The sequence below is a fragment of the Bombina bombina genome, chromosome 5 (genome assembly GCF_027579735.1).
Source record: "Bombina bombina isolate aBomBom1 chromosome 5, aBomBom1.pri, whole genome shotgun sequence".
NCBI classification, from domain to species: Eukaryota; Metazoa; Chordata; class Amphibia; order Anura; family Bombinatoridae; genus Bombina; species Bombina bombina.
The window spans coordinates 26126916-26143647 of record NC_069503.1 but is presented as its reverse complement, the minus strand read 5'-3'; the positions used below and the strand labels follow the sequence as shown (position 1 = coordinate 26143647).

General features: G+C 41.3%; 1 protein-coding gene across 1 annotated transcript in view; it reads left to right on the top strand.

The window, feature by feature from the left end:
• The window catches only part of LOC128659731 (oocyte zinc finger protein XlCOF6-like), a 665326-nt gene that overhangs the window by 585925 nt on the left and 62669 nt on the right, over positions 1-16732 (top strand). The window contains exon 4 of the mRNA XM_053713311.1: positions 3036-3044. Coding sequence (XP_053569286.1) covers positions 3036-3044 — 9 coding nt within the window. The remainder of the gene's footprint in view (positions 1-3035; positions 3045-16732) is intronic.

Genomic DNA, 16732 nt, shown 5'->3' with positions numbered 1-16732 from the left:
ACTGTAATTAAGTTTGTGATAAGCATTCACTGCTAGGTGATAAGAAGGACTCAATTGTTTTCTTGTGTGTACTTGTTATCTGCGGTGGCCTTTCCAAGGGCTTTGTCTAAATGTGTGATGGGGGATTTTATGCTTCCCCCCCTGGGAGTGCCCTGTGTGCATGTAACCTAAATAAAAAGCAGGCTGGGCATCCCAGTCCTGAGTTCTTGGTTGTCCCTCAATCGCAGCGTTGACTCGTTTTTGTGGGCAGAAGGGTATCCTAGCTGTACTACAGCTAAGGGGGATTATTCTACATTTGCGAGACTCATATAGAATACTATGGAAAGCAGTTTCTCCCCTCTTCAGCAATAGGAATCCAGGCTACTAAGCGGTCCATCTCTCAGCGAGACTAAGGGTAACCGTAACATTTGGCGGCAGCGGTGGGATTTTTCCTGGATTTCCTAGGAGAGGTACAGAACGGATGGAGAGCGCTTACGAAAAATTGAAGCGTACAACCCTAAAGGATTTACTTGAAAGCAGAGGGGGGTACGCCAGCAACCGGCCGAGGAGAGAGCTGATCGCAGAATTGACCGAACTGGATCAGAGCTTCACAATGGCGGAAATACCGACCACGATTAGTGACGAAAAAACCAGGATTGTTCGGGAGAGGCTCTCACTGTACGGGCCGAACCCCTCCATGGAATTGGTACAGCAGTTGATGGCGGAAGCGGACAAGGATATACGAGAGACTCAAGCCCACGAACTCAACCTAGCGAACGCACACCGCAATGCTGAAGCCCCGCAGGTAATCATCCCTGTCGAAAATGCTGGGAGGCCCAAGATACCCTATGCGGCATTTCGACCCTTCCTAGAGAGCGAGACAGGGATTGATGAATATTTGGCGGACTTCGAAAGGCAATGTGCCCTGCACCAGATTCCCAACAGGGAGTGGCCCACGATATTGTCTGGGAAACTATCCGGGCGAGCCCTGGAAGCCTTTCGTACTCTGGGTGCTGAGGAAGTGACACAGTATGAGCTAGTTAAGGAGACACTGTTGCGACGGTACGCAGTAACTCCGGACGCGTATCGCCGACAGTTTCGGGGCACGAAAAAGAAGCCTAACGATACCCATATGGAATGGGCGCACCGAATGCGGAGAGCGGCAAATCACTGGATGAGCGGAAGTAAAGCGGTGACTGGTGAGGAAATTTTACAATTGTTTCTCTTAGAACATTTTTATAATGGCATGGAACAGCAAGGGAAGGAATGGCTGCGAGACAGGCGACCTTCTACCTTAGAAGAAGCAGCCAAATTGGCCGATGAACATTATGACTCCCGTCTTCACGAACCCAGAGAGGTTTACCGTGCACCCCCTCGTGCTGAATTCCGAGCCCCGGTGCCCGCAGGGCCCGCCCGACACTCAGGACCACCCAATAACAGCTCTGAGCGTCCCAGACCGACTTGCCACCGATGCAAGCAACCAGGGCATTTCATGGCTAGCTGCCCCCTTAATACGCACCAGACACCCAGGAATTACAATTACCCCTCTGGGGCATATCGTCCGGCCCGGACCCTCTGTGTTAACCAAGAGGCCCCTATGGAGGAATATTTGGGGCCGCTTCACGAGGCGGACCCTGTATATGCTGCCTCAGATAACCGCCAGCACCATCGGCAGAAGGTATGGCTCGAGGGGCGATCTACCGAGGGATTGAGAGACACAGGGGCTACTATCACGCTGGTACAGAGTCATTTGGTGCCGGAGCACAAGCGATCTGGACAGACTGTGGCCGTTAGAGTGGCGGGGGGGGATGTGTACAAAATTCCAACAGCTAAAGTGCATCTTGATTGGGGAGCGGGAAAGGGAGCAGCTCAACCAACTCCTACAGTCCAAACACCTCACCTTCTCCCCGAAGCCAGGGTACACTACTTTAACCACCCACCAGGTAGATACTCCGGGACAAGCTCCCTTGCGCCAGGCTCCGTACCGAATCCCCGAAGCAGTTAGGATAGGAATGAAGAAGGAGATCGATGAGATGCTCCAACTCGGGGTAATTGAGCCCTCCGATAGTCCCTGGGCCTCCCCAGTTGTCTTGGTGCCCAAGAAAGATGGGACCACCCGGTTCTGCGTAGACTATCGGAGGCTCAATGAAAAGACCGTGACGGACGCTTACCCTATGCCCAGGGTAGACGAGCTACTCGATCGTATAGCCAGGGGAAATTACCTGACCACTATTGACCTCTGCAAAGGTTACTGGCAGATTCCCCTGGCCCCGGAGGCTATCCCCAAGTCGGCATTCGTCACCCCATTCGGCTTATATCAGTTTAGGGTAATGCCGTTTGGGATGAAGAATGCCCCAGCTACATTCCAGCGCTTGGTGGATAGGCTCCTGGATGGCTTCCAGAGTTTTGCTTGCGCCTACCTGGACGACATAGCGATCCACAGTGAGTCATGGGAGGACCACTTAGCTCACATAGGAATGGTTCTGGATCAGATCCGGGCTGCTGGCCTGACTCTGAAGCCAGAAAAATGCCACTTTGGGATGGCCGAGGTACAGTACCTGGGTCACCGGGTGGGGTGTGGAAAGCAGCGACCAGAGCCGGCCAAGATAGAAGCTGTCGCCAATTGGCCCACCCCCATCACTAAGACTCAGGTCCTAGCCTTCCTGGGCACGGCAGGGTACTATAGACGGTTCGTACCAGACTACAGCACACTTGCCAAACCCCTGACTGACTTGACCAAGAAGAACTTACCTCGACAGGTCCTGTGGTCTCCCCACTGTGAAACGGCTTTCCAGGCTCTCAAAAATGCTCTAATTAACGCTCCTGTCTTGGCGGCTCCAGCCCTTAACAAACGTTTTATCGTCCACACAGATGCTTCCATGTTCGGGCTGGGAGCCGTCCTCAGCCAAGTAGGCGAAGATGGAGGGGAGCATCCAGTTGCCTACATCAGCCGGAAGCTCCTGCCCCGCGAAGTCAGCTATGCAGCGGTCGAAAAGGAGTGTTTGGCTTTGGTGTGGGCATTAAAGAAATTGACTCCCTATTTATATGGGCAGGAGTTCACTCTGGTCACCGACCATAACCCGTTGGTGTGGCTGAACCGGGTCTCTGGAGATAATGGCAGGCTATTACGTTGGAGTTTATCGTTGCAACCCTTCAATTTCACCATTACTTACAGACCTGGGAAACAGAATGGCAACGCCGACGGGTTGTCCAGACAAACCGACCTCAGCCCCGCATAACCAGCGGTCTGGACAGCCTTAGTCTGCCCCGAAAAGGGGTCAGACCGTGTCTGCCAGAGTGTTCCACAGAAAGGGAGCACTGTTACAGAAGCATTAGTTATTTTGTTGTGAAGAAACTTATTTCCCAGCAGCAATGCCTGACACCAGCCAAGCCAGCGCCTAAGAAGGGCTCCAAGAAAACTGTAACAAGTATCATTTCATAAAGGGTTAACTCTGTTCAGTTTTGAGAAAACTATTTTCTGAGGCAGGTTTCCTAGCATATTGTGTACTGTAATTAAGTTTGTGATAAGCATTCACTGCTAGGTGATAAGAAGGACTCAATTGTTTTCTTGTGTGTACTTGTTATCTGCGGTGGCCTTTCCAAGGGCTTTGTCTAAATGTGTGATGGGGGATTTTATGCTTCCCCCCCTGGGAGTGCCCTGTGTGCATGTAACCTAAATAAAAAGCAGGCTGGGCATCCCAGTCCTGAGTTCTTGGTTGTCCCTCAATCGCAGCGTTGACTCGTTTTTGTGGGCAGAAGGGTATCCTAGCTGTACTACAGCTAAGGGGGATTATTCTACATTTGCGAGACTCATATAGAATACTATGGAAAGCAGTTTCTCCCCTCTTCAGCAATAGGAATCCAGGCTACTAAGCGGTCCATCTCTCAGCGAGACTAAGGGTAACCGTAACAGTTAATACACACTGTGCAGCTCTCTGTGCTAGTGAAGGGTTAATACAAAGTGCAGCTCTTCTCAGTGCTAGTGAAAGTGCTAATATATATTGTGTAGCTTTATGTATATAGTGTAGCTGTAATGCACTAGTAGAGGATATGACAGTGAAAATGTGCTCAGTGCTAATATATATTGTGTAGCTTTATGTATATAGTGTAGCTGTAATGTACTAGTAGAGGATATGACAGTGAAAATGTGCTCAGTGCTAGTGAAAGTGCTAATATATATTGTGTAGCTTTATGTATATAGTGTAGCTGTAATGCACTAGTAGAGGATATGACAGTGACAATGTGCTCAGTGCTAGTGAAAGTGCTAATATATATTGTGTAGCTTTATGTATATAGTGTAGCTGTAATGCACTAGTAGAGGATATGACAGTGACAATGTGCTCAGTGCTAGTGAAAGTGCTAATATATATTGTGTAGCTTTATGTATATAGTGTAGCTGTAATGCACTAGTAGAGGATATGACAGTGACAATGGGCTCAGTGCTAGTGAAAGTGCTAATATATATTGTGTAGCTTTATGTATATAGTGTAGCTGTAATGCACTAGTAGAGGATATGACAGTGACAATGGGCTCAGTGCTAGTGAAAGTGCTAATATATATTGTGTAGCTTTATGTATATAGTGTAGCTGTAATGCACTAGTAGAGGATATGACAGTGACAATGGGCTCAGTGCTAGTGAAAGTGCTAATATATATTGTGTAGATTTATGTATATAGTGTAGCTGTAATGCACTAGTAGAGGATATGACAGTGACAATGGGCTCAGTGCTAGTGAAAGTGCTAATATATATATATAATATTGTGTAGCTTTATGTATATAGTGTAGCTGTAATGCACTAGTAGAGGATATGACAGTGACAATGTGCTCAGTGCTAGTGAAAGTGCTAATATATATTGTGTAGCTTTATGTATATAGTGTAGCTGTAATGCACTAGTAGAGGATATGACAGTGACAATGTGCTCAGTGCTAGTGAAAGTGCTAATATATATTGTGTAGCTTTATGTATATAGTGTAGCTGTAATGCACTAGTAGAGGATATGACAGAGACAATGTGCTCAGTGCTAGTGAAAGTGCTAATATATATTGTGTAGATTTATGTATATAGTGCAGCTGTAATGCACTAGTAGAGGATATGACAGTGACAATGTGCTCAGTGCTAGTGAAAGTGCTAATATATATTGTGTAGCTTTATGTATATAGTGTAGCTGTAATGCACTAGTAGAGGATATGACAGTGACAATGTGCTCAGTGCTAGTGAAAATGCTAATATATATTGTGTAGCTTTATGTATATAGTGTAGCTGTAATGCACTAGTAGAGGATATGACAGTGACAATTGGCTCAGTGCTAGTGAAAGTGATAATATATATTGTGTAGCTTTATGTATATAGTGTAGCTGTAATGCACTAGTAGTGGATATGACAGTGACAATGGGCTCAGTGCTAGTGAAAGTGATAATATATATAGTGTAGCTTTATGTATATAGTGTAGCTGTAATGCACTAGTAGAGGATATGACAGTGACAATGGGCTCAGTGCTAGTGAAAGTGCTAATATATATTGTGTAGCTTTATGTATATAGTGTAGCTGTAATGCACTAGTAGAGGATATGACAGTGACAATGTGCTCAGTGCTAGTGAAAGTGCTAATATATATTGTGTAGCTTTATGTATATAGTGTAGCTGTAATGCACTAGTAGAGGATATGACAGTGACAATGGTCTCAGTGCTAGTGAAAGTGCTAATATATATTGTGTAGCTTTATGTATATAGTGTAGCTGTAATGTACTAGTAGAGGATATGACAGTGACAATGTGCTCAGTGCTAGTGAAAGTGCTAATATATATTGTGTAGCTTTATGTATATAGTGTAGCTGTAATGTACTAGTAGAGGATATGACAGTGACAATGTGCTCAGTGCTAGTGAAAGTGCTAATATTTATTGTGTAGCTTTATGTATATAGTGTAGCTGTAATGCACTAGTAGAGGATATGACAGTGACAATGTGCTCAGTGCTAGTGAAAGTGCTAATATATATTGTGTAGCTTTATGTATATAGTGTAGCTGTAATGCACTAGTAGAGGATATGACAGTGACAATGTGCTCAGTGCTAGTGAAAGTGCTAATATATATTGTGTAGCTTTATGTATATAGTGTAGCTGTAATGCACTAGTAGAGGATATGACAGTGACAATGTGCTCAGTGCTAGTGAAAGTGCTAATATATATTGTGTAGCTTTATGTATATAGTGTAGCTGTAATGCACTAGTAGAGGATATGACAGTGACAATGTGCTCAGTGCTAGTGAAAGTGCTAATATATATTGTGTAGCTTTATGTATATAGTGTAGCTGTAATGCACTAGTAGAGGATATGACAGTGACATTGTGCTCAGTGCTAGTGAAAGTGCTAATATATATTGTGTAGCTTTATGTATATAGTGTAGCTGTAATGCACTAGTAGAGGATATGACAGTGACAATGTGCTCAGTGCTAGTGAAAGTGCTAATATATATTGTGTAGCTTTATGTATATAGTGCAGCTGTAATGCACTAGTAGAGGATATGACAGTGACAATGTGCTCAGTGCTAGTGACAGTGCTAATATATATTGTGTAGCTTTATGTATATAGTGTAGCTGTAATGCACTAGTAGAGGATATGACAGTGACAATGTGCTCAGTGCTAGTGACAGTGCTAATATATATTGTGTAGCTTTATGTATATAGTGTAGCTGTAATGCACTAGTAGAGGATATAACAGTGACAATGTGCTCAGTGCTAGTGAAAGTGCTAATATATATTGTGTAGCTTTATGTATATAGTGTAGCTGTAATGCACTAGTAGAGGATATGACAGTGACAATGGGCTCAGTTACTAATTTTATTAATTTGCAGCATTTAATGTTAAAAGTATCCAATTTGTCTTTGAAGTGTTTGCATTTTTTTCTTTTGTCTGATTGGCTGCTGCTTAACATGTGACTTTTCTGCATGTATTCTGGGAGATGTAGTTCAGTATTGAACTGAGCTTTGTTCCCCTCCCATTTACTTCCTGTGCAGCTGCTACTGGGTGAGTGAGTCAGGCTGTGTGTATTGTCTGATAAAACGTTTTAGTCACTTTCTGGTCTTCTTAAAAAGTTTATAATTGTTATAAATCTTGTTATTTTAATGCATCTTATTCATCTGCTTGTGTCAGGCAATGAGATAGTAAGTGCTGTTTAACTCTTTGTGTTAGTGAAGGGTTAATACACACTGTGCTGCTCTCTGTGCTAGTGAGGGGTTAATACACACTGTGCTGTTCTCTGTGCTAGTGAAGGGTTAATACACACTGTGCTGCTCTCTGTGCTAGTGAAGGGTTAATACACACTGTGCTGCTCTCTGTGCTAGTGAAGGGTTAATACACACTGTAATGCTCTCTGTGCTAGTGAAGGGTTAATACACACTGTGCTGCTCTCTGTGCTAGTGAAGGGTTAATACACACTACAGCTCTCTGTGCTAGTGAAGGGTTAATACACTGTGCAGCTCTCTGTGCTAGTGAAGGGTTAATACACACTGTGCTGCTCTCTGTGCTAGTGAAGGGTTAATACACACTGTGCTGCTCTCTGTGCTAGTCAAGGGTTAATACACAATGTTTTGTTCTCTGTGCTAGTGAAGGGTTAATACACACTGTGCTGCTCTGTGCTAGTGAAGTGTTAATACACACTACAGCTCTCTGTGCTAGTGAAGGGTTAATACACACTGTGCTGCTCTCTGTGCTAGTGAAGGGTTAATACACACTACAGCTCTCTGTGCTAGTGAAGGGTTAATACACACTGTGCTGTTCTCTGTGCTAGTGAAGGGTTAATACACACTGTGCAGCTCTCTGTGGTAGTGAAGGGTTAATACACACTGTGATGCTCTCTGTGCTAGTGAAGGGTCAATACACACTGTGATGCTCTCTGTACTAGTGAAGGGTTAATTCACACTGTGCAGCTCTCTGTGCTAGTAAAGGGTTAATACACACTGTGATGCTCTCTGTGCTAGTGAAGGGTTAATACACACGGTGATGCTCTCTGTGCTAGTGAAGGGTTAATACACACTGTGCTGCTCTCTGTGCTAGTGAAGGGGTTAATACACACTGTGCTGCTCTCTGTGCTAGTGAAGGGTTAATACACACTGTACTGTTCTCTGTGCTAGTGAAGGGTTAATACACACTGTACTGTTCTCTGTGCTAGAGAAGGGTTAATTCACACTGTGCAGCTCTCTGTGCTAGTGAAGGGTTAATACACACTGTGCTACTCTCTGTGCTAGTGAAGGGTTAATACACACTGTGATACTCTCTTTGCTAGTGAAGGGTTAATACACACTGTGCTGCTCTCTGTGCTAGTGAAGGGTTAATACACACTGTGCTGCTCTCTGTGCTAGTGAAGGGTTAATACACACTGTGCTGTTCTCTGTGCTAGTGAAGGGTTAATACACACTGTGCAGCTCTCTGTGCTAGTGAAGGATTAATACACACTGTGCTACTCTCTGTGCCAGTGAAGGGTTAATACACACTGTGCAGCTCTCTGTGCTAGTGAAGGGTTAATACAAAGTGCAGCTCTTCTCAGTGCTAGTGAAAGTGCTAATATATATTGTGTAGCTTTATGTATATAGTGTAGCTGTAATGCACTAGTAGAGGATATGACAGTGAAAATGTGCTCAGTGCTAATATATATTGTGTAGCTTTATGTATATAGTGTAGCTGTAATGTACTAGTAGAGGATATGACAGTGAAAATGTGCTCAGTGCTAGTGAAAGTGCTAATATATATTGTGTAGCTTTATGTATATAGTGTAGCTGTAATGCACTAGTAGAGGATATGACAGTGACAATGTGCTCAGTGCTAGTGAAAGTGCTAATATATATTGTGTAGCTTTATGTATATAGTGTAGCTGTAATGCACTAGTAGAGGATATGACAGTGACAATGTGCTCAGTGCTAGTGAAAGTGCTAATATATATTGTGTAGCTTTATGTATATAGTGTAGCTGTAATGCACTAGTAGAGGATATGACAGTGACAATGGGCTCAGTGCTAGTGAAAGTGCTAATATATATTGTGTAGCTTTATGTATATAGTGTAGCTGTAATGCACTAGTAGAGGATATGACAGTGACAATGGGCTCAGTGCTAGTGAAAGTGCTAATATATATTGTGTAGCTTTATGTATATAGTGTAGCTGTAATGCACTAGTAGAGGATATGACAGTGACAATGGGCTCAGTGCTAGTGAAAGTGCTAATATATATTGTGTAGATTTATGTATATAGTGTAGCTGTAATGCACTAGTAGAGGATATGACAGTGACAATGGGCTCAGTGCTAGTGAAAGTGCTAATATATATATATAATATTGTGTAGCTTTATGTATATAGTGTAGCTGTAATGCACTAGTAGAGGATATGACAGTGACAATGTGCTCAGTGCTAGTGAAAGTGCTAATATATATTGTGTAGCTTTATGTATATAGTGTAGCTGTAATGCACTAGTAGAGGATATGACAGTGACAATGTGCTCAGTGCTAGTGAAAGTGCTAATATATATTGTGTAGCTTTATGTATATAGTGTAGCTGTAATGCACTAGTAGAGGATATGACAGAGACAATGTGCTCAGTGCTAGTGAAAGTGCTAATATATATTGTGTAGCTTTATGTATATAGTGTAGCTGTAATGCACTAGTAGAGGATATGACAGTGACAATGTGCTCAGTGCTAGTGAAAGTGCTAATATATATTGTGTAGATTTATGTATATAGTGCAGCTGTAATGCACTAGTAGAGGATATGACAGTGACAATGTGCTCAGTGCTAGTGAAAGTGCTAATATATATTGTGTAGCTTTATGTATATAGTGTAGCTGTAATGCACTAGTAGAGGATATGACAGTGACAATGTGCTCAGTGCTAGTGAAAATGCTAATATATATTGTGTAGCTTTATGTATATAGTGTAGCTGTAATGCACTAGTAGAGGATATGACAGTGACAATTGGCTCAGTGCTAGTGAAAGTGATAATATATATTGTGTAGCTTTATGTATATAGTGTAGCTGTAATGCACTAGTAGAGGATATGACAGTGACAATGGGCTCAGTGCTAGTGAAAGTGATAATATATATAGTGTAGCTTTATGTATATAGTGTAGCTGTAATGCACTAGTAGAGGATATGACAGTGACAATGGGCTCAGTGCTAGTGAAAGTGCTAATATATATTGTGTAGCTTTATGTATATAGTGTAGCTGTAATGCACTAGTAGAGGATATGACAGTGACAATGTGCTCAGTGCTAGTGAAAGTGCTAATATATATTGTGTAGCTTTATGTATATAGTGTAGCTGTAATGCACTAGTAGAGGATATGACAGTGACAATGGTCTCAGTGCTAGTGAAAGTGCTAATATATATTGTGTAGCTTTATGTATATAGTGTAGCTGTAATGTACTAGTAGAGGATATGACAGTGACAATGTGCTCAGTGCTAGTGAAAGTGCTAATATATATTGTGTAGCTTTATGTATATAGTGTAGCTGTAATGTACTAGTAGAGGATATGACAGTGACAATGTGCTCAGTGCTAGTGAAAGTGCTAATATTTATTGTGTAGCTTTATGTATATAGTGTAGCTGTAATGCACTAGTAGAGGATATGACAGTGACAATGTGCTCAGTGCTAGTGAAAGTGCTAATATATATTGTGTAGCTTTATGTATATAGTGTAGCTGTAATGCACTAGTAGAGGATATGACAGTGACAATGTGCTCAGTGCTAGTGAAAGTGCTAATATATATTGTGTAGCTTTATGTATATAGTGTAGCTGTAATGCACTAGTAGAGGATATGACAGTGACAATGTGCTCAGTGCTAGTGAAAGTGCTAATATATATTGTGTAACTTTATGTATATAGTGTAGCTGTAATGCACTAGTAGAGGATACGACAGTGACAATGTGCTCAGTGCTAGTGAAAGTGCTAATATATATTGTGTAGCTTTATGTATATAGTGTAGCTGTAATGCACTAGTAGAGGATATGACAGTGACAATTGTCTCAGTGCTAGTGAAAGTGCTAATATATATTGTGTAGCTTTATGTATATAGTGTAGCTGTAATGCACTAGTAGAGGATACGACAGTGACAATGTGCTCAGTGCTAGTGAAAGTGCTAATATATATTGTGTAGCTTTATGTATATAGTGTAGCTGTAATGCACTAGTAGAGGATATGACAGTGACATTGTGCTCAGTGCTAGTGAAAGTGCTAATATATATTGTGTAGCTTTATGTATATAGTGTAGCTGTAATGCACTAGTAGAGGATATGACAGTGACAATGTGCTCAGTGCTAGTGAAAGTGCTAATATGTATTGTGTAGCTTTATGTATATAGTGCAGCTGTAATGCACTAGTAGAGGATATGACAGTGACAATGTGCTCAGTGCTAGTGAAAGGGCTAATATATATAGTGTAGCTTTAGGTATATAGTGTAGCTGTAATGCACTAGTAGAGGATATGACAGTGACAATGGGCTCAGTGCTAGTGAAAGTGCTAATATATATTGTGTAGCTTTATGTATATAGTGCAGCTGTAATGCACTAGTAGAGGATATGACAGTGACAATGTGCTCAGTGCTAGTGACAGTGCTAATATATATTGTGTAGCTTTATGTATATAGTGTAGCTGTAATGCACTAGCAGAGGATATGACAGTGACAATGTGCTCAGTGCTAGTGAAAGTGCTAATATATATTGTGTAGCTTTATGTATATAGTGTAGCTGTAATGCACTAGTAGAGGATATGACAGTGACAATGGGCTCAGTGCTAGTGAAAGTGCTAATATATATTGTGTAGCTTTATGTATATAGTGTAGCTGTAATGCACTAGCAGAGGATATGACAGTGACAATGTGCTCAGTGCTAGTGAAAGTGCTAATATATATTGTGTAGCTTTATGTATATAGTGTAGCTGTAATGCACTAGTAGAGGATATGACAGTGACAATGTGCTCAGTGCTAGTGAAAGTGCTAATATATATTGTGTAGCTTTATGTATATAGTGTAGCTGTAATGCACTAGTAGAGGATATGACAGAGACAATGTGCTCAGTGCTAGTGAAAGTGCTAATATATATTGTGTAGCTTTATGTATATAGTGTAGCTGTAATGCACTAGTAGAGGATATGACAGTGACAATGTGCTCAGTGCTAGTGAAAGTGCTAATATATATTGTGTAGATTTATGTATATAGTGCAGCTGTAATGCACTAGTAGAGGATATGACAGTGACAATGTGCTCAGTGCTAGTGAAAGTGCTAATATATATTGTGTAGCTTTATGTATATAGTGTAGCTGTAATGCACTAGTAGAGGATATGACAGTGACAATGTGCTCAGTGCTAGTGAAAGTGCTAATATATATTGTGTAGCTTTATGTATATAGTGTAGCTGTAATGCACTAGTAGAGGATATGACAGTGACAATTGGCTCAGTGCTAGTGAAAGTGATAATATATATTGTGTAGCTTTATGTATATAGTGTAGCTGTAATGCACTAGTAGTGGATATGACAGTGACAATGGGCTCAGTGCTAGTGAAAGTGCTAATATATATAGTGTAGCTTTATGTATATAGTGCAGCTGTAATGCGCTAGTAGAGGATATGACAGTGACAATGGGCTCAATGCTAGTGAAAGTGCTAATATATATTGTGTAGCTTTATGTATATAGTGTAGCTGTAATGCACTAGTAGAGGATATGACAGTGACAATGTGCTCAGTGCTAGTGAAAGTGCTAATATATATTGTGTAGCTTTATGTATATAGTGTAGCTGTAATGCACTAGTAGAGGATATGACAGTGACAATGGTCTCAGTGCTAGTGAAAGTGCTAATATATATTGTGTAGCTTTATGTATATAGTGTAGCTGTAATGTACTAGTAGAGGATATGACAGTGACAATGTGCTCAGTGCTAGTGAAAGTGCTAATATATATTGTGTAGCTTTATGTATATAGTGTAGCTGTAATGTACTAGTAGAGGATATGACAGTGACAATGTGCTCAGTGCTAGTGAAAGTGCTAATATATATTGTGTAGCTTTATGTATATAGTGTAGCTGTAATGCACTAGTAGAGGATATGACAGTGACAATGTGCTCAGTGCTAGTGAAAGTGCTAATATATATTGTGTAGCTTTATGTATATAGTGTAGCTGTAATGCACTAGTAGAGGATATGACAGTGACAATGTGCTCAGTGCTAGTGAAAGTGCTAATATATATTGTGTAACTTTATGTATATAGTGTAGCTGTAATGCACTAGTAGAGGATACGACAGTGACAATGTGCTCAGTGCTAGTGAAAGTGCTAATATATATTGTGTAGCTTTATGTATATAGTGTAGCTGTAATGCACTAGTAGAGGATATGACAGTGACAATTGTCTCAGTGCTAGTGAAAGTGCTAATATATATTGTGTAGCTTTATGTATATAGTGTAGCTGTAATGCACTAGTAGAGGATACGACAGTGACAATGTGCTCAGTGCTAGTGAAAGTGCTAATATATATTGTGTAGCTTTATGTATATAGTGTAGCTGTAATGCACTAGTAGAGGATATGACAGTGACATTGTGCTCAGTGCTAGTGAAAGTGCTAATATATATTGTGTAGCTTTATGTATATAGTGTAGCTGTAATGCACTAGTAGAGGATATGACAGTGACAATGTGCTCAGTGCTAGTGAAAGTGCTAATATGTATTGTGTAGCTTTATGTATATAGTGCAGCTGTAATGCACTAGTAGAGGATATGACAGTGACAATGTGCTCAGTGCTAGTGAAAGGGCTAATATATATAGTGTAGCTTTAGGTATATAGTGTAGCTGTAATGCACTAGTAGAGGATATGACAGTGACAATGGGCTCAGTGCTAGTGAAAGTGCTAATATATATTGTGTAGCTTTATGTATATAGTGTAGCTGTAATGCACTAGTAGAGGATATGACAGTGACAATGTGCTCAGTGCTAGTGACAGTGCTAATATATATTGTGTAGCTTTATGTATATAGTGTAGCTGTAATGCACTAGCAGAGGATATGACAGTGACAATGTGCTCAGTGCTAGTGAAAGTGCTAATATATATTGTGTAGCTTTATGTATATAGTGTAGCTGTAATGCACTAGTAGAGGATATGACAGTGACAATGGGCTCAGTGCTAGTGAAAGTGCTAATATATATTGTGTAGCTTTATGTATATAGTGTAGCTGTAATGCACTAGCAGAGGATATGACAGTGACAATGTGCTCAGTGCTAGTGAAAGTGCTAATATATATTGTGTAGCTTTATGTATATAGTGTAGCTGTAATGCACTAGTAGAGGATATGACAGTGACAATGTGCTCAGTGCTAGTGAAAGTGCTAATATATATTGTGTAGCTTTATGTATATAGTGTAGCTGTAATGCACTAGTAGAGGATATGACAGTGACAATGTGCTCAGTGCTAGTGAAAGTGCTAATATATATTGTGTAGCTTTATGTATATAGTGTAGCTGTAATGCACTAGTAGAGGATATGACAGTGACAATGTGCTCAGTGCTAGTGACAGTGCTAATATATATTGTGTAGCTTTATGTATATAGTGTAGCTGTAATGCACTAGCAGAGGATATGACAGTGACAATGGGCTCAGTCACTAATTTTATTAATTTGCAGCATTTAATGTTAAAAGTATCCAATTTGTCTTTGAAGTGTTTGCATTTTTTCTTTTGTCTGATTGGCTGCTGCTTAACATGTGACTTTTCTGCATGTATTCTGGGAGATGTAGTTCAGTAATGAACTGACCTTTGTTCCCCTCCCATTTACTTCCTGTGCAGCTGCTGCTGGGTGAGTGAGTCAGGCTGTGTATTGTGTGATAAAACGTTTTAGTCACTTTCTGGTCTTCTTAAAAAGTTTTATAATTGTTATAAATGTTGTTCTTTTAATGCATCTTATTCATCTGCTTGTGCCAGGCAATGGGATACTAAGTGCTGTTCAACTCTTTGTGTTAGTGAAGGGTTAATACACACTGTGCTGCTCTCTGTGCTAGTGAAGGGTTAATACACACTGTGCTGTTCTCTGTGCTAGTGAAGGGTTAATACACACTGTGCTGGTCTCTGTGCTAGTGAAGGGTTAATACACACTGTGCTGCTCTCTGTGCTAGTGAAGAGTTAATACACACTGTGCTGCTCTCTGTACTAGTGAAGGGTTAATACACACTGTGCTGTTCTCTGTGCCAGTGAAGGGTTAATACACACTGTGCAGCTCTCTGTGCTAGTGAAGGGTTAATACACACTGTGCTGCTCTCTGTGCCAGTGAAGGGTTAATACATACTGTGTGCTCTCTGTGTTAGTGAAGGGTTAATACACACTGTGCTGCTCTCTGTGCTAGGGAAGGGTTAATACACACTGTGCTGCTCTCTGTGCTAGTGAAGGGTTAATACACACTGTGCTGCTCTCTGTGCTAGTGAAAGGTTAATACACACTGTGCTGCTCTCTGTGCTAGTGAAAGGTTAATACACACTGTGCTGCTCTCTGTGTTAGTGAAGGGTTAATACACACTGTGCTGCTCTCTGTGCTAGTGAAGGGTTAATACACACTGTGCTGCTCTCTGTGCTAGTGAAAGGTTAATACACACTGTGCTGCTCTCTCTGCTAGTGAAGGGTTAATACACACTGTGCTGCTCTCTGTGCTAGTGAAGGGTTAATACACACTGTGCAGCTCTCTTGTGCTAGTGAAGGGTTAATACACACTGTGCTGCTCTCTGTGCTAGTGAAGGGTTAATACACACTGTGCTGCTCTCTGTGCCAGTGAAGGGTTAATACACACTGTGCTGCTCTCTGTGCTAGTGAAGGGGTTAATACACACTGTGCTGCTCTCTGTGCTAGTGAAGGGTTAATACACACTGTGCTGCTCTCTGTGCCAGTAAAGGGTTAATACACACTGTGCCCCCAAAGCGCACATTATTAGCCCTGCTTTATCTAGGGGCACACAGTAATTGGTGCAGAGGGGCGCTCAGTAATTGGTACAGGGGAGCGCCCAGTAATTGGTGCAGAGGGGCGCTCAGTAATTGGTACAGGGGAGCGCCCAGTAATTGGTGCAGAGGGGCGCTCAGTAATTGGTGCAGAGGGGCGCTCAGTAACTAATAACCTCACATAGTTTGCCTTATTTGTAGGAGCCAATCTGACCTTGTTACCGAGTAGACAAAGGGTTGCTATATTAGTTTGTTAGTGTTACGGTACCAACAGTGTACCAAGGGTTAATACCAGATGAACAATGTCCTGCATAGGGAATCAGCAATTCACAACCCAGCCAGTGTCAGGTTTAAAACAGAATCTCTACTTTATTTGAAGGCAGCACACAGATTTATACACCCTGGCTTCAGGTTACAAAGGGCATTGGTTTAACAGTAAAGCAAACATATGAACAATGCATCAAACCTCTAACAATTGTCTATTCACAGGTAAAACAGATTAACATATTAAGTTAATTAACTAGGGAAGAACGTTTACTCAGACAATCTGATGTTGGGCAGTCTAGTTAACATAATCACACAAGGACACAATCAGTTTACCCAGACAGACTCCTGAGACACAATCAGATCTGAAACATACATAAAATACATCTTATTACTGAATATAGGAACAGTTCTTATTAGCTATAAAGTCTTTTATGCCCACTTGGCTTATAGAGTCACAATTGCTCCCACAAGGGGCACTCACACCCTGTACCCATCCTGTATTTATGGATACAGGGTGACATAGACATAAGACAAAGTTATGAAAGTACATGG